General features: G+C 44.1%; 1 protein-coding gene across 1 annotated transcript in view; it reads left to right on the top strand.

The window, feature by feature from the left end:
* FARP2 (FERM, ARH/RhoGEF and pleckstrin domain protein 2) overlaps window positions 1-20,286 on the top strand; it is a 71,478-nt gene extending 51,192 nt beyond the window's left edge. The window contains exons 13-26 of the mRNA XM_086754425.1: window positions 1,063-1,241; window positions 5,096-5,185; window positions 5,900-6,033; window positions 7,041-7,122; window positions 8,084-8,321; window positions 9,403-9,533; window positions 10,353-10,421; window positions 10,838-10,927; window positions 11,614-11,696; window positions 13,574-13,692; window positions 14,391-14,554; window positions 16,892-16,999; window positions 17,791-17,942; window positions 19,138-20,286. Coding sequence (XP_086610551.1) covers window positions 1,063-1,241; window positions 5,096-5,185; window positions 5,900-6,033; window positions 7,041-7,122; window positions 8,084-8,321; window positions 9,403-9,533; window positions 10,353-10,421; window positions 10,838-10,927; window positions 11,614-11,696; window positions 13,574-13,692; window positions 14,391-14,554; window positions 16,892-16,999; window positions 17,791-17,942; window positions 19,138-19,228 — 1,730 coding nt within the window. The 3' untranslated portion in view covers window positions 19,229-20,286. The remainder of the gene's footprint in view (window positions 1-1,062; window positions 1,242-5,095; window positions 5,186-5,899; window positions 6,034-7,040; window positions 7,123-8,083; window positions 8,322-9,402; window positions 9,534-10,352; window positions 10,422-10,837; window positions 10,928-11,613; window positions 11,697-13,573; window positions 13,693-14,390; window positions 14,555-16,891; window positions 17,000-17,790; window positions 17,943-19,137) is intronic.
* The last annotated feature ends 2,761 nt before the right edge of the window (window positions 20,287-23,047 follow it).

Raw genomic sequence — 23,047 nt, 5'->3', positions numbered from 1 at the left:
GAAGTGCTTGGTACCCGTTCAGTTGCCTGACCTGACAAAACTTGTCTGTTTATCAGTGGGAAGATCAGAAAAAAAAAAAATAGCTGAGCTTAGGTAGGAATTTTGTGGGCGTAGTATAACTGGAGTGGCTGTTGCCTTCATGTGGTCCCAAAAAGCAGAGCTTCTTGAGCAGTCGTTTTCACTGTGAACCCCGAGGGGTGTCTGCCGGCTCCTCGTAAGGAGTCTGCGGAAGAGAGGAGAGCAGCCTCTGTTCGTAGGCTTAAGCTCGCTGTAACTGTGCCTTATACGTAAGAAATCTCTAAAGGGTCTGCAAATGAAATGATAATATAATAAAAAAGGTTGACAATCAGTAATCTAAAGGCAGACCGCGTTGCTCCTGCTTCATACAAGTTTTGCTGTGCAAGAGGATTGTGTTCATACTTAGTGCTGCAAAATTGTTTTCCTTGGACGTCGGTAGATTATTCTGTTCATATACTTAGAAGAGCCAGGGATGAAGTCTATTGCATACTCCTTTTTTGTATAGCAATATGTTTTTCTCTCCCGTTGGTACAATTCTGGAAATTCTCTGATTTCTTGAATCTATTTTTAACGAGCTTTATCTTCTGAAGTGGAGAGTAGTGAAATGATTTGTCCTAGCTTTTCCCTGAGGTGAAAAGTTATTCTTATTTTAAAATAAAAATTAAAAGCTTGTTACTGCAGTTAATCCTATGTTGCAAACCCTGCTGGTACTCGACAAAATCCAGCAGGATTTGAGTACTTTTTCCTGGACACTAAACAATTTATCCTTTCTCCTAAATGCAGTTGTAAAGGTATCTGTCCTTACTGTGCTGCCATGTAACAGCTGGGTTGCAGGGAGCATTCCATTTGCTTTGCGATATGCACTTAAGTCTTTGTATGTATATGCCCCCCCTCCCCCGTTTTTTTTTTTCTTTTGCTTTTTTTAAACAATGTGAGATTGCATTTGTGGTTTACAGTAACAGTGCTTAATCGTCTTAGATGCACTATCTTTGAAAGCATTTTCTCTCCTTTTCCACTCCATCTTCTTGTTCTCTTCCTTCCCAGGCCTCCCAGTGGACCACCCTCAGCTCTCTTCCCTCGTGCTGAAGAGTCCTCTGGGCTTGAACCCACCGTTTCAGGTGAACTTGAATGCAGCCGGCCAGGGTTCATCTCCTCTTCTGAGTCCTGTCCTCAGTGATGCTGGCGGTGCCAGGATAGAAGAGGATGACGAAATGAAACGTAAGGTGAGATAATGATGCGACTGGGAATTTATGTAAAGAGAAAAGTTCTAGTTTCAGGTGAGGAGCTGTGCTTGCTGGTCATTGCATGTAGATTGTGTTGTATTTTGTGGCAGAACCACTGTGTTTGGTGGTTAGTATTAAATACTCCAGTGCTGAAGGTTTGGTTGGGTCTCTATCTCGCTGTCGTGGCAGGAGTCCCCACAGCTGCCTTGGCGTACCCATCATCTTGGCGTTTGCTGCTGGGACCACCTCCTGCTGTTTTAGCAGGAACTGCTGCCAAGAGCCCCAGTGCAGCAGGGAGCTGTGCTCGAAATTTGCCTTTTGTACCGCAGAATGGCAACAAGAGTTTAGACTGGACATTAGGAAAAGGTTCTTCACTGAGAGGGTCGTCGGTCCCTGGAACAGGGTCTCCAGGGAAGTGGCCTCGGCACCAAGCCTGTCAGAGTTCAAGGAGCATCTGGACAGTGCTCTTAGTCATATGGTTTAGTTTTGGGGTGTTTCTGTGAGGAGCAGGGCATTGAACTCTATGGTCCTATGAGTCCCTTCCAGCTTGAGATATTCTAAGAGACATGGCTTCCTGAGATGAGCTGTTTGGGGGAAATAGTTGATATGTATTTGATATAAAACAGTACAATGTACTTGACGCCTTTTGGGCTGTAACTTTTATATTAGAATGTAAAAATCCCTTGTCTTTGTGCTGAGACTGTTGAAAGGACACTCTAAAGCAGGTGAGTTGTTCAAGGTGATTCTTACCTGGGCAGTACACTGAAAGGCTGGTGGGGGAGGTGGCGGTCGATTCTGGAAATCAGTTTCCTTTGGCTCATTCAGTAACGAAAAATTGAGTCACGTGGTGATGTCAAACTTGGCCTTATCTTTGCTGAACGCTGTCATCTTTAACCCATGTCAGCTCACTGGACTGTGCTGTGTGTGCAATGTGTTGTTAATAAAAAAAAGTATGCGAAAATAATTTCATTTACCAGCGTAGAGAATAGCACAGAGCTAACATTTTGTTAATATGTAAGGTGTGTTCTTCTTAGTTTCCTTACTTTCCCATGCAATCTCACCATGGTCTCATTGGTGCATCTCACAGTATGCTGGTCATCCAAACCATTCTTTCTGATCATAACAGGACCTTTAGAATAGTCCTGAGGTGTCTCCTTTCATGCTGTAGAGGACCTGAGCTCAACTTGAGCTTTCTCAGAAGCAGGCATCGCAGTGCATCCTCTTACACCCAGTCAGTCATGGGCTTGTTCAGCAGGACTGGCTGTGTCATTGGAGCTGCCCCCTTCACTGCTGACTCTTCTGTCTGCTGAGAGGTGGACAATGCTCTGGCCTTGCAGAAGCTTGAGGCTTGCTTTCTTTGAAGAGGAATGCAAATATACTTCTGACTTTTGGGGGTGCAACAAGTCTCAAAGCAGGAATAACTTCGGGTCTTCAAGACGTGCTTATACCTAGGTACTGATCCCTAGCCTAGGCTACTTTCCTTTCTTTCCACCAGTAAGCACTGATTGCCTTAAGTGGGAACTCCCCAACATCACCACAGAAAGCTGTGAAGTTGAGGGACGTGCATGTTTTATGAGGCAGGGCTTTCCTCACCACCATGTAAAGCTCGGGATCCACCCTTGCTTTCTTGGATAATCCTAATTATAGAATGTTTTTGCTTTTGAGATTATTCCACCTTTAGTCCTTGAGACGCGAACTTCAATTCCTCACTCTGTGCTTCGGCAGAACTGAGCAAGGCTCTCTGCCGCAGTGCATCATCTGTATCTGTATGGAATGCTGCAGAGCCTTTCTGAGAGGTGAAGTAAGTTGTGGTAGTCCACAAATTCTGACCAAGGTCTCCCAGGAGCTTCTCCAGAGTCTTACATACTCTGTGCAGCAAGCCTCCTCTGGTCTATGTGGCAAAGCTGACGTACTGCTTCATACTAACATCTGATCGTGTGCTTTGGTAAGCAGTGGCTTTTTGTGCCTCCACAGTTTTTCAAAATGAGAGATGGCAAGATGTCAGTGTGTGATTCAGATTTTCTTTTTAGCCACACTGCACCATGTTGTCAGGCTTTCACGGTGGTTGCTAGCAATAACAAGAATCTGCACCCACAGAATCGTTGAGGTTGGAAGGGATCTCTTGAATCTTCTAGTCCAGCCAGCTCCTCTTTCTTAAGCAAAGAGTCCAAGCATTTAGATGCAGTCAGCAGAAATAAATCAGTGTGTGCGTACAATACATTGACACATGCGTTCTTTGACTACTTTTCAGATGTGGATGACAAATTACCAGGTTTTGCCTTTGTAGGGGCATGGTATATAGTATCTGATGAACTGCACTCCACAGAACACTACATTAGTCCCAGTAAGATAGAGAAGTCCACCTAACAGCAGACTTCTGTGACCATTTTTCTGTAAGCTGCTTTGCTCCCCTTGCCTTGCTTTGCCTACTTGCTGAGAGACCGAGCGAGCAGCTGGGTTTGTTGACTCTTTGGTACTTGAGAAGGATCCAGGACCTTCCATTACAGTGCAAGGACGGCTCATTATCCAAACTCCTTTCCTTATGGAGTCAGTGGGCACACTGTAATCTGTAGTGTTAAGCTCAAAGTTACGATTCTTTGATTGTAATCTCAAAAAAGAAACCACCTTGTGTGCGCTTTACTCCTGCTTTTCTGCTCGCCCCATCCAATGTTCTGGTTGTCTTACCTCTCTCAGGGTCTTCAGGCAAGAAAGTCACAGGCCTATGCTGTTTGCTGTCTTCACCGTGTCTTTGAGTACTTCTTGGTACCAGCAGCTGCAAGCTTGATGTGTGGGACTACAGTAACAAGCATAAAATAACCTGAAAAGAGGCTAGACAGCTTCTCAAAATTAATTATTTGGGGATAGACACCTCCAGGGATTCTGTGAGGCTAAGATGGTCTTGATAGATATATTACTGAGCAACCAGGAAAACATCTTCTCCGTGAGCAGTACTGAGATGGAGGATTTAGAAGCACTGAGTATCTGTGCTGATGGCGCTGGAGGGCATCTCAAAATGTCTCTCAAAAGAAAGTTTTTTATTAATTTGGTACGTACAAGGAAAAGGGAGAAATAATTTTCAAAGCTGTTACCCTCAGGAGGGACAGATATGAAGGCCAAATTTTGATGTAACTCAAATGGATTTGCTGTCATTAATTTTCACCAGGCAAGGATTTGGCACAAAACTGTGGCACAGCGTAGTGAGCTAAGGAGACAAAGCAGCATCTTAGCTTGAAATGTGATTAGTTCCTTAATATTACTTATGTGATTTTTAATAATGTGTGTTTTCAGGGTAACTCTGATTGTGGTTTGTTGCAGCTGCAGAACGTGCCTTTTCACCATTTCATTTCTTTGTGCTTCCATGTCCATTCTGCTTTCTCTGTTCTTTAAGTAGCAACCCTGGAGCAGCCACACAGCCAACAACTGATGTAGTTTGATTTTTGTATTTTCCTAACTAATTAATATGGTCTTCAAAAGATTTGGGTAAAAGCTGTGAGGGGAAACAGAATAGTTCTGGAAAAGGACTGTGGTGTGGATCTTCTGTACTCCGGTTAGAGAAGCGTTTAAAACCTAGGAAATCTGCAATAACTGTTTCCATATTTTTGTGAAGTGCTCCCTTGGTTTTGAAATGGAAGTTCATAAAACTGACATTATTTTTTAATAATCTTGAAATATAAGTATTTTATAGTAAAATCTGTATTTGGGAATACAGTACTGAATACAGAGGTGCCCTGTTAGTAGTGAACTGCTCCATTTCCACACAGCAAGGGGAAATGTATGTAAGGTTTGAGCTCATGCTTTGTAATAAATAGAGCATTTGTAATTTAATACTTATTTATTATTGTGTATTCCCTTAGCGCTACCCGACTGACAAGGCATACTTCATAGCAAAGGAGATTCTTGCTACAGAACGGACGTATCTAAAGGACCTGGAAGTTATTACAGTGGTAAGGGTTTTTAACTTTAGTGCTTTTCCTTTTCTTAACAGATTAGGAACTGTTAATTTGGAAAAACTTGGAATTTCTTCCAGGTAACAGAAGAAGAAAGTCCTATGATAAAGCATAATCCATAAGCCATGTAGCTGTTACCTTCCTTGTTCCGTAGGTCCGCGTGTGGGAGAGCAGATACCTTCTCTGGACTTCTGTCGTTAGCTCCAATAACTACATCGCCTATCATTTTGGTTTATAATATTTACATCCCTGCCAGGGAGCGGGGAACTGAAAATGATAAAAAGTGCAGTATGTGACACGCAACAGGATGTCTCCGGCTGCTGAGCAACTTGCACAGCGCTCCGAGTTTTATGAAAGAGCAATTGTATCTGCGTTGAAGTGAAAGCAGTGGTGTAACATCAGTTGTGGCAGCCACTCGGTAATTGACTGTGATTTAGAGCCCTTACCAACCATCTCATCATTGCATTAAGAAACACGCTTGTGTCCAGAACCAATAATAAGCCTCGTATTTGTAGTGTTTGGCAAAGAAAGAAATTACATATTTTCATCTTTTCCCAGATTACATCTTCCCTAAATATTTCTCCCTCCTTCGTGCTCTTTCCTCGTGCACACACTTCATTGTCTCCCATTGCTGCAGGAGTGGAAATTTTTATGCTAGCGATTAATTTCTTAGATAGAAAAATTTATCATAACTTATGATTTTTCTGGCAGTGGTTTCGCAGCGCAGTCATCAAGGAGAATGCTATGCCAGAGGGCCTGATGACATTACTCTTCTCTAACATAGACCCAATTTATGAGTTTCATCGAGGCTTTCTGAAAGAGATTGAGCAAAGGCTATCGCTCTGGTAAGCGTTAATAGTGCAGTGGGTGGGCAACGAGCCGGGGGACCTTTTCCTATGTCCTCCCATCAAAACCATATCTAATCTATATTTGAACGGGTATTTCTGCTTAAATAGAATTAAGGAAAAAATATTTTAATAAACTACAATGTAAAAAAAAAAACCTACTAAATACTCTTTGCAAAGCTTGTTTTTCAAGTACTACCTTGTACATATTATGCTGTAGTCGTATGAGTTGTACACCAGACCAAGTTTTTGTAGTTACATAATCGTTTAAGTTGGAAAAGACCTTTAAGATCATCGAGTCCAACCATTGGTATAACCTAGTGTTATCTCTCTAGCCTTGTAAAAGAGAAGGAACACAAGGTCAAAAAGATAATGTGTGTGTTTTCCAACACCTTCCAGTTAATGAATCTCCAGGTGAAAAATCTAGGAAACACTTTGTGGTAATTAAGATTAGAGTTCAGTTCTTGCAGCACAGTGTATTTCAAAGAGCACATCTTTAGTCTTTTAACCTTTGTATTACTTTCTCCTGACCTGAGATGTAATATATGAGAATCTAATTGCCATTGAAAAGGACGTGGTTAGTTTAAATGAAGTACAAACAAAAATAAATTCAGGTGGTATCATCTTAGGACATTTATTAGAAATTTGAGAGCTTAAACTCCAAAACAGTCTTTCATACAAATTCATTTCTATTCCTTTCTCAGTTTTCTAAGCATGGCTTTATGTTTCTTATTTTATTCAGCTTCCGTATTTACCGTACCAAGTTGTCAACCTAAACAGTGAAATGAGAATGTCATGCAGCTAAAAATGGATAGAGAAAGGATGAACATCAGCACTACTTTCCATAAATTTACTGAAATAGTCCCTAAAATACACAGATATCCGGGACGTGTTTCATAAAGATTGTGTCTTGAAGTACATGGAAGGTGGAGGGTGGAAATTGAAATTTCTTGATCTCCCACGTACTGCAACTTCTTATTTCATGTCCTTATGTGTTTTTCCTTCAGGGAAGGGAAAACCAATGCTCATGTGAAAGGAGATTATCAACGCATTGGAGATGTAATGCTCAGGAATATGCGAACTCTAAAGGTAGATACAGGATTAAAATAATGGAATCTTACGATTGTTGATTCATTTTTTCCTTTTGTCAAGGGTGAGAGTTCAAGGTTTAGTATTTCCACTAAACTTGAAGTGACTTGCAAACAGTTATTGTTGATAAATGAATTAAAAAGAGAACATAATAAAATGTTTACAGCAAGGCTTTATACTGCTGTTGCTGTTTTAACCACCAACTTTACCTTGAGAAAAGGTTGTTTGTTCATTGGGTATTCAGCAGAGTACAAAGGAAAATTATTTAATTAGCGTCATCATTTGCACAACTTGAACTCTCTCCTATGGAGACACTGTTTCATAAGGTTGTTTAATTCCAAAATATTTTTATTATTTAACTGTAGACCAGTTTCTTCTGAAATGAAATCATCTCTGTTTGGAGTAGAGTGCCTTCATGGGACAATTACACTTGTGCTGTAGTAGTGGAGTCATTATCCCTGTATTTCATATTCCCAGCAGGTGTAGGCATAGTGCCGCACAGGCACCCCAAATGGGAGCTTCCTGCCAGTTTCTTTAATAGATAAACCTAGATGAAACAACTCTTTTAGCTCACTTCTGCCTGTCCTAACTTAAAAAAAAAAAGGTCAATAATTAGCAAGAGTTGTCTTAGAACGGCAAAGTATTAACAGGTGGTGCTACTGGATGCTCTCATTGGGGGCACACGGAGGCATGGCTGCAGTAAATAGTGAACAGAGGACATCCAAGCAAATATTTTTATTTTCAGTACTGTTTTGTTTTTTTTTAAATGAAGCCATTGAAACACATAATGTTGTTAATACTATTTTTGTCAATATTTGTGAGAATATTTGCCGCCTTAGATTATATAATAATGGTCAGAGACAAAAGTAGAGCAGGGAGTGGATTTTTTTTCTTATTCACTGTGAAATCTATTGAAGACTGTTTTCCTTTGATCTAAGTAATTTTTTGTACAATTCAACAGGAGTTTACCAGTTATCTGCAGAAGCATGATGAGGTCCTGACGGAACTAGAGAAAGCAACTAAGCGCCTAAAGAAGCTGGAAATGGTTTATAAGGACTTTGAGCTGCAGAAGGTTTGCTACCTGCCCCTCAACACATTTCTGCTCAAACCAATCCAGAGACTGATGCACTACAAGTTGATCCTGGGGAGACTTTGCAAGCACTACACAGCGGAGCACCGGGACTTTGCAGATTGCCGGAGTGAGTGAGCACTCAGCTGTATATGTGCGAGGCAGGAACCCCGTCCCCATGTACACATAAAATGTTGCCTGTACCCTATGGGAGACAACAATCAGTACATCTACAAATGCAATGTAAATGCTTTTACTCCAGTCAGGACCTCTCTGACTCTCACATGCAGCTCTGCGAAATACACAGCGACTTTGATTTAGATTGCTGAAAACACAGCTGCTTAGTATATGCTGTAATTTAAATATCCTACCAAAAAAAAACCAGAATATGCTAAGTAGAAAAGCAGAAAACTGTGAGGAGGCAGCTTAATTTTTTTAAAAAAACCAAACTTTAGCTTATGTTTTAAAGTTAACTTTATTTTTCATTACGGTTTTCAGTACCAGGTTTCACTGCTCTCCTACTGTTCTCTGGTGCAGGGCTCTGAAGCTTTCTGCAGTAGACAGAAAATTGCTTTAAACTGCTAGTTTGGAAAATGCAAAAGATAACTTAGATGTTGACTGTTCTGTTTGCATAGAATGAATACTTTTTCTGGCATTCCAGAAAGTTTTTTTTCTCATGGTCATTGTGATGGATCTTAATGTTTCAACCAAAGCTGGAAAATTAGTCCTTTTCTTGTCCTTTCTTTTAGTAGGGAAAAACATACAGTTTTTAGGAACTCTTCATCATCTGTAAGTAAAAATGTAACAAACAATAATTGCTTTGTAGCATCAAAAGCTAGCATAGTAAATTCCACTCCTTTATAAAGTAATCTTTGGCAGGAACAGTTGGCTTTAATTTTTTTAATTTACTTTTGTCTATATGATGAATATTTTTATATGCACAAAATCTGAAGTACCAAATAATCTCCAGAAGCATAGGAGGTGCTATGAAGTTGCTTACCAGTCTCTGTTTTGACCCTAGGTAGCTATAAAATGTGCTTTAAGAAGTTAGCAGTTGAACTAGGTGATCATTGTAGGTCCCTTCTAACTGAACTATTCTGCCCTATTCTAAGTCTGACGATAAATTTCAGATTCTGTTTTCCAGGGATAAAATCAGTGGCCTGGGTTTGTCTGCTCTGTTCTGATTCCCTCGGTGCCATTTTTCCCTACAGATGCGCTGAAGGAAGTCACAGAAATGACATCTCAGCTGCAGCACAGTCTCATCCGCCTGGAGAATTTCCAGAAGCTGACAGAGCTGCAGCACGACTTGATTGGTATTGATAATCTCACAGCACCTGGTAGGGTAAGTACCTTTGCTTAGTTTTTTAGACTCTCTGATGTTTTTATTGCTAAGGAAGTGCCTTTCAACCATGTATTTACCATCTGCCTCCCTGTTTCATGGAACGACTGTGAAGGCTTTGTATAATTGTCTTCATAGTAGGTCCCATGGGGGTCTTGGTGATGTCCTAGGCAGTAGATCAAAAATGCTTCTGCTTAGACTCTGGCTACAGTTCTGTGTTTCCAGTTCAGCAGATAGTGGGTACGCTGGGGTATGGTGCTCTGTGTTTGAGTGGGAAGCAGTATGTCATGTACTCGATAGGAAATCCACTACCAAATTGCTTTTGTCTGTCTGATGCAATCTCTGTCTGTGAACTGAGACTGCATGGAGAACGTAGCGATGGCGAGAGCCATGTCTCTAGGCAAAACTGGTATCAGTGACTGGTTTTTTAGGAGTTTGTTAGTTCCTGCTTGGTTTTTTGTTTCTTTGTTTTTGATAGATATACTGAGCATAAATACAGGAGCATCGCGTATGCTTTTGGGATGCTATGGCAATCACTGCGGTGGGATGTAAGTGTCATAGGTGAACTGCTGGTGTCCAACAGGAGCTTTGCTGCTTTTCCTTCTCTTTCTTCATTGATTTAAATGCTGGCTGCAGCAAGGAGCTGATTCATGTTACAAAACAGAAGGAAAGGTGTAATCTGGTGTTTAATAAATCTGTTAGCGATCATTGCTGGGCACCAATCAATATCTGTGTACTCTGGGATGAAAATAAAAAAGCTATTAAAATTTTCTGTGCTTGGTAAAGATCAAGCTTTGTCTAACTTTTTATTTTCCACTGCAGGAGTTTATCCGAGAAGGTTGCTTGTACAAGCTCACTAAGAAGGGTTTGCAGCAGCGGATGTTCTTTCTGGTGGGTGTTGCTTCTGGTTTTCATAAACCCAAAGTCTTCAAGAGAAAGCTGTTGTGGAAGTGCGTTTCCACATGCAAGTGTGTTTTCATGTGCTTGTGAAGAAAATTGGCCATCATAACTGAAAACTCATTCTGAGGGGTTTTTAGATAGAGCATGACTGTGACAATACTGTCTATTAAGCTTGTTTCCTTAATGGCATATAGTTTTAAGACAGTTTTTAAATTAGTTGCCTATCTTGTAAGTAAACAAAAGAGTGGTTTTAAGGAAAGTAAGCCAAACTGACTGAGAAATGGCATTTTTTCGTGCATCTACAGTGGCCTTTAAACAACAGGTTTTTCAAAATATGTCAAAAAATACTTAGCCCTAACTGCTGCCTTCAGAATATTGATTGTATTCTTTCTTCCTGCCTTTTTCAGTTCTCAGATATGTTACTGTACACAAGCAAAGGGGTTACAGGGACAAATCAATTCAAAATTCATGGGCATCTTCCTCTGCATGGCATGCTGGTAAGTGGTTTCACGTTGCATTCCAGCATTAAGGAAACGACTTGGCCTTAAGGCAGGTTGCAGCATTCCTTCAGGGCACGAGGACCAAAGCTGCTGTGGCTGCTGCTGGCTGTGGACTGGACCTTCATGGGCCCCAGCCTGTGTGTCAAACAAAGACTTGTCTGCAGGAGATAAGCTTATTCCTCCCATTGCGTTAGCAAAACAGCTGGAGCACACCCTTTTGAGCATTCATTTTCATGCTGCTAAGAGAGGCTGATCTGGAAACACGGATTTGTTCTGAATTTTTTCCCCTGCGCACACACCTAGGCATATAATCAATCCTCCTGCCTCCCCACCCAGATATTCTAATGGAACTGTTCTTTCTGTGTTTGATTTGCAGCTGATAGTGCTCGACCCACCGGTAAGTAATAAGCTGAATCCTGCTCAGAACCCTCCTTGTCTTGCCCTGTTGGATGTGGTGCTGTGCTGCTAGAGAGGCAGCAGTAGAAACACACAATATAGATTTTTCATATAGAGCCAAAATAGACTTGAAGTAGGCAATATGCATAGAAGAGTAGCTGTTTTGCACTTACTGCAACCAGGTTGTAATCATATTGTGACTCAGATTCCAGGCCAGCCAAGGAGGACAGTTTTAGTGTTTGTCAGTCACTGAGTAGTAATGAGAAAAACCTTTTCTTTTTCTGCAGGTGGAGGAGAGTGAGAATGAATGGGCTGTCCCACACTGCTTCACCATCTATTCTGCACAAAAAACCATAGTGGTGGCAGCAAGGTAACACTTATTTTCCCCAGTTGCATGTAGGTTTGATACATTCCTTCTCCAAAGAGTTCGATTGTGTGGTGCAGAGCTAGGGGGATGTTTCATGCATCCTCTGGAAAGCATGACTTCAAAACAAACGCAAGACACTTCACAACTCATTTATCAGTGCTGTGTTTAGGGAAGGAGTAGTTTAATAACGCACTGTTTGGTGAGATAAACACAGCAGCAGGAGCAATAACATCGCTATTGCGTTGTTTTCTAGTTAGCAGAGCTGCCAGTGTCACCCTTTAAACAAATGCTATAAAGCAGGAGACAACACAAAATCTAAACATGCAGATATTTTAGACACCCAAAAAGAATTAAAGTCCACAATGTGCAAATGGATGTAAGGAGGGGAGAGTTCCTGCATGGATTGCGTAGAGGAAGCTGAAGGGAGAGGAAAAATTAAAGGCTGGCTTGGAGAGAAAGCTGATCTCTTTTCAGTGTAACTTACCCCTGTGCAGCAAGTTTGGCATCTCTTTTGAATTTATATCTGAAATATATTTAGGATGTCTACCACACCTGTTCTCTCAGGATCAGCTTTAGGAAGTTTTGTTCCTCTGCATTTCCCCTAAAAGGCAGCTGGAGTTGGGTATGCTAAGAATGCAGGGTGGGAGCACTAAAACTCAACCTTTAATTTATAGGGTTTTTCACTGCTTGATAACCTGTTCGTGAAAGATAATAATTACTGAGTATTTATAAATCAGGTATGTAGTGGCACAGGAGCAAATACTTCTGGTATGCAGATGCTTATTCAGCAAGCAAATCTTTTCTTTTAATTCCAACCTAACACCTGAAAATTATTTTTAAGATCAACTGTTTCTCAGAAGCTGCGAATCAAAAAGTGCTTGGAAGTTTCTTATATTTGGAAAAATAAATATAATTTTTACCTTGTCATAACTTAGAACTAGTTCCAAGGTTGTTTTTCTTATTTTACCTCTCCCTGTGTGTCAGAAAAAAATGCTGCTGGGCTTAGACTATGTATGGAATTTTCAGCCTAAATTAAAAACTTTCAGAGAAAAGATGCTGCTAAAAAAAGTCCCACAGGCGCTCCCAAGCAAACACAAGATCATGTAACTGTATATAGGCCTCAAACAACAATTGTGCACACAGGGAGTGTAGCCAGAGGTAAAACAGAAATGCCATGGCCATGTCTAAAGGGAAAACCTTATGCTGTTGCATACCGGTGCATAGAGATACATGTATATGAGCTGTAAAGCTCTTGCTCTGTAATCGTGATGTGAGCCCTCTAACCTGTAGTGGAAACTATGTGGGGTGAAAGAAGTCCTCCTCTTCCTACGTACTGTTTTACTTGCTTGAGATGTAAGGTAAATCCTGTATCCCCTTTAAAAGACACCCTGTCTTTCATGTTGCCTTTTACCCTTTGAGAAAATCGTTTCCAGTATGGTCATACCACTCATCTCCAGAACGCTTGTAGGACTGAAAACATGATTTCATGTTTGAAATAACCCGCCAGCTAGAAGTTCTCTGTGTGAACAACAACAATGGCCTAGACCACGTAATTCCTCTTCTCAGTCCAATAGCTCTAGAGCGGGATGTTATGTGGCCCTCTGGCTATCTATTAATTCTCCTTGCTGTGAACACCAAGTTTTTAATGGTTATTTTAGTCTTATTTCAAGGCTTGAAAGTAGAGGTGAAGGCTGTATGAGGTCAGCTTCCTGTCTGGAAAGCTCATGCTTTGGAGGAATTTTAATGTTATTTTTATTTATTTAATAGAAAGGAACTGCTCCCTGTGCTGGGCAGTGACTTGTGCCTTTCTTCAGCAACCCAGCACTCTGTCATGGCTCCAGGCTTTGGGGAGCTCTCCATTCACACCCTTTGTCTTGCAGTACCCGCCTGGAGATGGGAAAGTGGATGGAAGACCTCAATGTGGCAATTGAAATGGCCAAGAGATCTACTGAGAAATCTGACATGCTTCTGGAAAACTCCGTATGCAATCGCTCCAACAGTAAGTGCTGTTTCCTGCCTTCTTGAAAAAGCGTCGGTTGTCATGTCCTTTTCATGTTTCCTATTGTGAATTTGATGACATAAATGGAGTATTTTTGTAATTCATATGGTAATAGAGAGTTAATTGTGCTTTTGTTTTATTTTAATCAAAAGAAGTATGCTTTTCTTCCTAGACTGATGTTCCTGGTAGCTTTAAATGCAGCAGAAATGATCCAGTTGCAGAATGGTTAATTTTATAAGGTCCTTATCCACCTCTTACATAGATTTTTTCTGAATTTAACCATGTAGTGTATTTTCTTGTCCAGAAATGTGGTATCTTTGGAGATCAGCAAGTTCTTTTATAGCCCAGCGTTCTTGTGCCTGTCTCTGGTGATGTTATGCCTGTGCTGAAACATGTAGTATCCCTTCTTGGAGCACTTTTTCCTATTCCTCACTAAGAATTGACCGAAGATGAAGTGTGGAGATGTTCGTTTGTTTGTTTTACACAGTATCGAGTCAGCTGTCCCAAGCAGAGCTGAGTAACGAAAGCCAGAATGGTTTGCTCAGAGTGGCCTTTGGGAGCTGTGTAACCAATTCAAGTTGACATATTTTAAAACTGGACCATTGCAAGAGAAAACGATTTTTCTCAGAAATACCTGCTTCTCTTGCTCTTTGTATTGCACCGTTTTCTTAAACCACTGCCGAATTCTCCTCCCCCAGGATCCTCTGATGAGGTCTCTCTAGAACAGGAGTCCGAAGATGACATACACTCTTCTCGTAGCTCCTTGGACAGGCAGAGCCACCACCGTGCCAACACAACCATGCACGTGTGCTGGTACCGCAACACGAGCGTCTCCATGACTGACCACAGTGTGGCTGTCGAGGTACCCGCAGGGCGCAGCTCTCACGTCTCACTCTGTCCGTCCTGGCTCGCTCGGCCGCCGCTCGCCCTCCACTCCATCTCTCATTTTGCCTCGGGCAGCGTCTCTGTGTCCGTGGGAGAGCACGGGCTGTTACAAGGCCGCTGCATGCTTGCCCCGCTCTGTGCATGTCTGTGTCTGCATACACATGCTCCACTCTCCTTGCAGCAGGGCTTTGCTTTGGCAAAGACACTGAAGGAGGAGAATTTTAAAGGAAACTCAGGATATCCTAGAACTGAATTTGTTCCTTTGGGTTTCATCAGCCTTGCTGGAGGATAAGCTACCTATCCATGATATTTTCCTTTAGAGACTGACTCTGCAATACTGGAGTCTGGTTAGCTACTGTACTGCACCTAGAATTAAGAGTGCTTTAAGCTCAGTGGAAATACGACTTCTCTGCCCTTCCTGCGCTGGCAAGAGTGGGCAGCAAGCATTAAAAAGTGCCATTTTACCGCAGCATCATGTTATGCTGAACAGACATTTATTTTGTGCCCACTGAGCTGCTGTTACCTTGGGTCTTGCCACTCAGCATGGCTTGATGCAGCACTGGTGGCACGTTTTGGTGCCCAATCCTGCCGATTTCAAGACAGATGTCTGTTCAGCACTCCTTATACAGAGCGCTGCTTGCACCAGCACTACGGTTTCACTTTAGGCAGTAGTTTGGTAAGGTCGGTTGGGTAGGACACCTTCCTGGAGGCTGGCATGCTTAGAAGACTTCCAGAAGTGGGAAGGACCCTAAGTACCATGAAGAGAAAAAGGAGGTTGCTGACTAGACAAACAGCAATGGGGCAGGGTGCTGCATCCATGTGTTTGTACCTTCCTACCTTCCCTGCCCTGCTGTTGAGGCACTTTTTGTTTAATAGAAGGAGTTAAAAGTTGGGCACCGATGCTCCTGGGTGCTCATGGTGCAGAGAGCGTATGAGTCACTCGGTAAAGCAGGTCCTACAGGTGTTACCTTGGCTTAGGGTCCAAATATTGGGCACTTTAGATGGCAAAGAAAGTGGTGTCTGTCAGAGGAGACAAGCCTTCCTGTCCCTGCTGATACCCTTGTGAAAGGCACCATCTCGCTGTTCTGTACCCGGATTATGAGACCACCCTGCTGCAGGCTCTGGGATTAAACGTGTGGGTTCTTGCAGCTCCCTCTGGCTTTGATCTGTTCCATACCATGTTCTAATACCGTCATTTTTTCTCATGATCCATTTTCCTTTAACAGACGCCTTTCTTGCATCACTTCTCTTATCCTAATGTTCTGTTTTTCTCTCCCCCTTTTCTCTGCTCAGTTCTCTGCTCTCTTGCTGTTTCTCCAGAGCTTCCTCCTCGCTATTTGCTGGGCCAGGCCCAACGGCCCAACACAATCACCCATGTTTGTTGGTACCGGAACCAGAGCCTATCCCTGTCTGATTACCTGTGCATGATCCAGGTAAAAATGCCTCTCAAGTTCTGCGCTGGTGGGGAGGAGCCATGGGATGCCAAGGAAAATGTGCTGCTGCTCGCTTTGTCATTGCCCAGTGAGGCCACGTGTGCTGGTGTGAGGATGCCCCAGCCAGCCAGCGGCAGAATTGTGACGTTGCCTTGTTGATACAGGATTTCCTCCTGTTCATGCTTCCCCAAATGATTCTCTGTAAATCTGCTGCATATCCTCTCTTTTTCTCTAATTACAAGATACATTTGCTGTCATTCCATGCTGTAGGTTTCTTTATCCCGCTGCACAAGCACTCGGTGACTCTGACTCCAAGGCAGCAATGCTCAACTTCCCTGCAGCAGCCTGCTTGCCACGCCAGGCTTGGCTTTGCATCGCTGCCACATGTCGCTTGTCCACAACTCTGGCACCCTCTGTTTCCTCTTCTGCTTTATTTTCCTTCTCTCGCAGTGTTCTGCGTGGGTTTTCTGCACATAAAAAAGGGTGACTAAACGGATGGATGCCCTTGTGGCTGTCACTGTTCTCGTCACCGTAGGCCACAGAGATTAGTTGCTGGAGGGACAGGCCAGGGCAGCACCCTCCTGTGCGCTGCCTGACACCGCACTGAGATGCGGCGAGCACTTAAACATGAAGGGGAACTTGCTGTTAGTGGAGAGAAATCACTGATTTGTCCATAAGACGATAGTTGTGAATTAGTGGAGATACCAAGTCACTCAGTCACCATGTGAAATACGTGGGAGGCCTTTACAACACGGGAGCAAATGCAGGAGCAGTTCTGGCAGGCAGCCTCAAGCTTTTTATCTGTAGAAGCTGTTGTCTTTTTCTGAAGGACAGTGACCTGTGTTTCACAGTAGGTTGTTTTTTTTTTCGTTCTGTGCTAGAACCAGCTCTCCGGATACTTGCTGAGGAAGTTCAAGAACAGCAACGGCTGGCAGAAACTGTGGGTCGTCTTCACCAACTTCTGCTTGTTCTTCTACAAAACGCATCAGGTGAGCAAATGCAGCTGAGGCGTCCGCATTTGGGGTGTTGGGGGGAACCTGGAGGTCCTTGGCTTTCTGCTCTGGGTGCAGCTCACTGCTATTTGAAGGAGAGTAACAAGTGTAAGAGGAGGTAGTTTGTAACAAAGCCAGTCTCTGCAGGACCATGGGCCTTTCTTGCAGAATTTAGTCAAAATTTCCAGTTCTGTTAGTGGTACTGACCTTCTGTGGGTGAGCAGGAAGATGTCTCCTCATGCAGTGAGTAATGGAGGTGCGGAACTCAGCAGCCTTTGATCAGTCTCTGTCTGTTTCTCTCCCTGCTGAGCTTCAGCACTGTTAAACAGGCACTGAGAGTTTTTCTGCCCATGGTGCATTCAGTGCCTGCTTGGCACTGTAGTGCAGTGGAACCTGTGCCTTTTCATCTTATTAACCCAATAAACTGTGTTTATTTACTCAGGCTTCGTGCCTTGAGGGCACGTTTCTTTTGGGAGGGATATTTTAACTTTTGTGTCGGTTCTGTGGTTGGAGTTCCAGAGAGAGGGTGCAGACTGGAATGGGGGAGCTCAGGAGGCAGCGACGGGCAGGGGAGTAGAAGCAAATAACTCTACAAAAACAGCGAAAGGAGTTGGGGGAAGGTTTTGTTATAAGCCTTGCAGAAGATAAAGGCTGCTTTGTTTCCCATTCTCACCTGAACAAAAATACAAAGACCTTACCTGTACAGTACAAAAGAGTGAGCACGCGTTGGGATGCAGCGCGTGGCAGGGATGCCTTGCACTAAGGGCTGGGCTGTGGGGCTGTTCCAGGACGATTATCCCTTGGCCAGTCTCCCGCTGCTTGGCTACACAGTCAGCTCTCCTGTAGAGGCAGACGGCATTCAGAAGGATTATGTCTTCAAGCTGCAGTTCAAGTCCCATGTGTATTTCTTCAGGGCTGAGAGCAAATACACCTTTGAGAGGTAATTTTCTGTTTTCTCTGTCTGTCTTTGTATATGACATGCTGTTAGCTCACTGGTTGACTAGCCAGAGCCCTGCCTTTGCTCCTGACCACCTCCTAGTCCCAGTGACCTTACAGCACATTCTCAGTCATAAAGTTCCCTTCCTCTTCCTGCTGCTGATGTGTGGCGATCCCTCCTCTGCTGGAACCGTCCTCCTTGCAGGGCAGGGCTGGAGGTTGCACCTAGAGCCGTGGGATCTGCTTTGTCTCAGGAGTCTGGGGCTTCCTTGGAGCTGGGGAGCCATGTGGGTGGAAGGGCTGTGAGATGCTCAGCCCCACTAGGTCTTGGGAGTCAGATTTCTTGGTTAATGAGCGTTCTGGTAAGAACACTTTTTTTTTTTTAATTCCCTCTCGATCTCTGGAAACGGGAGTTACAACACAAGGCTAAGAACAACAAGGGCAGTGCTGCTTTTCACTTTACTGCTTTCTCTATAATTATGTTTAGTAGTACTGTTAGGGGCTTCCACACACAGTCCAAGGTGAATCAGGTTTAAAATGCACCACATACAAAACTTTGCTGTTACGTTAGCTGTTGGAAACTCTTCCATTGCCCTGTGGAGTAGCATTGGTTGGTTTGGAGTTGGTTTTATTGAGAAGGTGGCACATGCTTCCCCCGTCCTTGGGAGAGTATCACACGCTTGTGAGCAACACACGTACCAGCTACCAGAGACAGCAGACTTGTGCTCTTTAATCCACCTGTCTCATCTGGTGATTTCAAGGAAAAAAATGGCTAATTCACGGTGGGTGTTTGTCTTGCTTTTTTTCATTGTTGCTTTGCTTTCTTCCATGTGAGCAAGTCTGTTATGTAACTTATTGTAAGAAAGGCAATCCCTTGGCTAAGGAAAACTGTGGTCTGCCTGTCCTTGGTAAACACTTTCTGTATGCTTACAAGAGAGTACGGTGTGCTCTCATAAGAGCTCTCCGGAGCTCAAAGCGCCGTGGAGCCGTTACTTTGACAAGTAACGGTGTTCTGCAGGGTATTTACCACATCTCAAGCTATTTATTTGAAGAGTTAGTTTCCTAAAAGAACTGTAAAAGAAAGCTAGAAAACGGATGTTTTGTGAGGTTTGGTGAAAGGGGTACAGCTCGTAGCCAAGGGACAAGATTATGCAGCTGTGAGAGAGGGGCTGAGCATTTCCCATGTCCTTTCTTGCCAGGTGGATGGAGGTGATCAAGAGAGCCACCAGCTCTCCAGCCAGGTCGAGCCTGCTGCTTCCGAAGGATGAGAAGGACAGTCACACAGACTGAAGTGGGGCAGAGCTGGATCTCTGCTGTAAACATCAACAAAAGAGACAAGTGGAAACAGGAGTCTGGAGCTGATAAAGAACCTGGAGGCTCCTTTCCACCTAGTATGGAAAGTGGGAGCGAGGGAGTTGCAGACCGGGATCACATCCACTCCCAGGGGTATGGGAGAGGGTCAAGGCTGTTCCAGTTGAACCTGCTTAGAGAGAACCTAACAACCGCAGAGCTCCGGTGTGTGCGCATCGTGGAAGATTTATTGTTCCGGTTGTACCTGTACAGTGACACCCTTGCCTGCCCTGAAGGCAAATGCCACTTTGTTTTAACATTTTGACTGGATGGTCCACATATACAGGAGAACAAATAGCAGCTGTCAGTGGTGCGATTGGCTCGCAGCTGCTGGTGCCGGGGCTGGCTGGCTCCCAGAAGTTCCCTTCCCCTGATGCTCGGCATGGCTGGCTACACAACCGCTGTCTTGCTGCTGTTAATGTCAACCTGCTGGCACGGCCAGACTAACAGGGGACCCACACGTGTAGTGGCTTAAACACAGCTCATTCTGAGCAGAAACTGCAGCTCTCGTAGAACAACTCCGCTCTTTGGAAACTGCTGTGGTAGCGGTTTTTCAGGGGAAGCGGGAAGACTGAACCACCGCTAAGCTGTTGCGGTTTTGGTATATTGTGGGTCGGTACAAGTAGGGTGCATGGTTTTTCCTCTGAACTGGGCTGTGGTGCATGCTGAGAGGGTCAATTGCTATTTTTGTATCACAGCTCCGGAGTTTCTTTATCCTGTAGTAGGCATTACTTAAGACATGGGATGGCAAACGCACTCTCCACCAGTATGTGGGTGGTGTTTTCAAGGCATTTAAGCGATACAGGAGAACAAGCTTATCCAAAAGCCACTGTTGCTTGTGCTTCTGTCACGTAAAGACTTCTGAAAATGCCTGTTCTTACCTTTAAATTTGGGGTGGGATCCATCTTCCATTGCTCATGAAGGTGTAAAAGTCACTGGATTCCAGATGGAGCATTAGTGTCTGTGGACTCTATTAAATCTCTGTATTAAATCTGAAATGTTTGCAGTTTGTTCTGTTTTTGCAAAGCTGTCACCTTTGGTTGCCTTCATGGAAGGACTGAAATAAGCTAAGTGCTACAAAGTGCTGTTGGATGTGGCTTCAGCGGGCTCTAGGGACTCTGCTTTCATATTAGATAGAAAAGTATTTGTGTACTAGAAGAAGGAACAATGAAGTGGTGTAGCGAAAGAAAAAGGAAAGTGTTGCATGTTGTGAGGATGGAGAAATGTGGAGATCCCTGTGAAAACGGGGAGTGCAGAGGCCAATGTGTGCATTCTCCAGGGCTGTTTCAGGTTATGGTCTAAAACGTGTGCGGGAAGGGGACTGCAGGGAGGGGGTTCCAGAGGGATTTTCCACACCGCTTGCTTGGCATTTGCATCCTAGAGAGGCCAAGTGACTGCAGATCCAGCCTTCACTACCACTGTCACAATGACCGTTGTCCCATGTAAGCTAAATTTACTTAATTTATTAGTGTCATCTTTTTTTTTAATTAACTGTTGTAGGTGTTTACATGTGGATTGACTAGATATGTTATAACACAGCTGAATATGACTGTTGGAAGTAAATAGCATCTTGGTATAAAACTCTCTCAGCCTCTTATTCCTGAGCCCACCATTCCCCTCCGTGGCCACGCTCGTGGGGACGGATGGTGTCTGCACAGAAGCGTTGCTTTTCCTTGGCACCAAGAGAAAGGTTTTCCCACCGTTGATTAATGGATCTTTGCATTCAGCGGTTTTCCTGGATGATACTGACTGTTCCTTTGTTGTGGTCACATACCAGAGTCTCTTAGCAGGAGTGTTCTCCTCCTTCACAAGAACTCTCCCACCCAGTTACTGCCCTTTGCTGGTCTCCTGTGGGGAAGCTCTGCAGGAGCGAGTCACAGAGAAGAGGAGCAGGGTCTCTGTCAGCAGCTGGGGCTCTAAACCCCAACCTTTAGCTGCACTCACCTACCGTAGCAGGGCTTTCTAGTGCCAGGATTCAAACTATTTTTTTTTTAAATTTATTTTAGCATGTTCAAATTACTCAGTAGTTTTCCAAAACTGTGGTTCTTGGCTCACCCAGCATCAAGTTCTGCTCCATCTGCAGCAGAGACAGCACTGAGTCAGAACGATGTGGAGGAGGCGGCGGAGGCACCTGTAGGGAGCCTGGGCTGGGCGGGAGGAAGGGGCTGACAAACACTGCCTGGAATTCAACACAGATAAATGCAAAGTTCTGCATGGAGGAACAAAGTACCCTCTGCAGCGCAGGCTGGGGACCGTGCAGCTGTGTCGCAGGCCTGGGGTCCCCAAAAGCCAGCTGTGTGCGCTAAGGGCAGTGCATGTGCTCTGGTGTGTGTGTTAGGAAAGCCAGGCCTGGCTGACTGCCAGGAGAGACAAGGACAGAAGAAACACGTTTCTGCGAGCGCAGTGCAAGAGAGGATGCAGTGTTTTCTGCCTGGGGTGAAGTAGCCTGGTATTTGGCCCTGGCATTTTTAATTTTATTTGGTTTTTAACTAGCTGACAGAGATGGCTTCCTCTCTTAACATCAGCTCAATTTTGTGTAAACTACCCCCATAAATCAGCTGTCACTCTCCCTAGCACCATGCGTTGAAGAGCAGACTGACGTACACGGCCTTACGGAGCCGGGGGGAACTGCACAAGGCAGCCTGGCCCTCGGCAGGCAGCGTGGAGGCTGGGCCTTTGTATGCTCCAATGGAGGCTCTTCCCCCAACACCTGTTTTTCTATCTATCTCATGTCATAGGCAACACTGCTTTAGCCTGTACACAAGGAAGCAGCTTCTGACATTTAGAAAAATGATCAAAGAACGCAGTGGAAGGACACACCCTGAAGGTGTTAGTACGTGACTGGTAGGTACTGAGAGGCTCATCCAGAGATTGCTTGAACAGCTACTCTCCATTTATCCTCCCATCACCTCTGTGTTGCAGAATAGCACTGTTACAACTCCTGCTAGAGGAGACCCGCAGTGAGCAGGAGTCCCTCCTTAAGGCTTTTGGGCAGTTGGGGCACTTTACGTGCTTAACCTGCAGCTCTGTATTTCCTGTCTTGAAGACGCGTATGGTATCTACAGCAGGTGAGGTGTGGTCCCTGGAACCACACTGACCAGAACGTACCAGAGCGGTTCTGGTGACTGCTCCCTCCATCTTACCCTGGTTACAAGAGTGACTCCTGTTACACCAGATCGTTCACCTCCCTCTTTCACAGTGGCTCCATCACCACAGCTTTAACTCCGCTGAAGCATCAGTGACGTCCATGTACATTGAGGCGTTCAACATCCAGCTGCACTCACACCATTCGGGTGCAAGGGGAGTGGAGCTAAGTACGCTGTTGTGAAGGTTTAGAGAGTCCAACAGCTGGGGGAACATTCATTGTCAGAGTTTTCATTTTATGAGGCAGACTTTCAGTCACCCACACAAAATACAAGCTGCACCCATCCGCACAGCTCTGCGTGCTCACCTTCCGGCTTGTCCCCAAAGTGCTGCACTAACACCACCCTTCCCCCTTCAGCTGCAGGTGGGAAAGGATGCACTGTCACCAGTCTGCTAAGCACAAGCGCATGGCATTTAACAAAATTCCAAAAAAAAAAAAAAGCACAGTCAGAAGTACATTTGTCAGTCTCTTTTTGGCTCCAACGAGAAAATAGCTGAGACAGCAGCACACAGCTTGATCACAGAACCACTGTAACCTCCACCTTTGTGTTTCCACTGTTCCACTGCATTCCCTCCTTGCACAAAAAGTATTTAAACGGGTCTGTCTCACAGCTC

The sequence above is a fragment of the Chlamydotis macqueenii genome, chromosome 9 (genome assembly GCF_036417535.1).
Source record: "Chlamydotis macqueenii isolate bChlMac1 chromosome 9, bChlMac1.mat, whole genome shotgun sequence".
NCBI lineage: Eukaryota > Metazoa > Chordata > Aves > Otidiformes > Otididae > Chlamydotis > Chlamydotis macqueenii.
The sequence above is the reverse complement of the archived record's forward strand: the minus strand, read 5'-3'. Positions and strand labels throughout refer to the sequence as shown.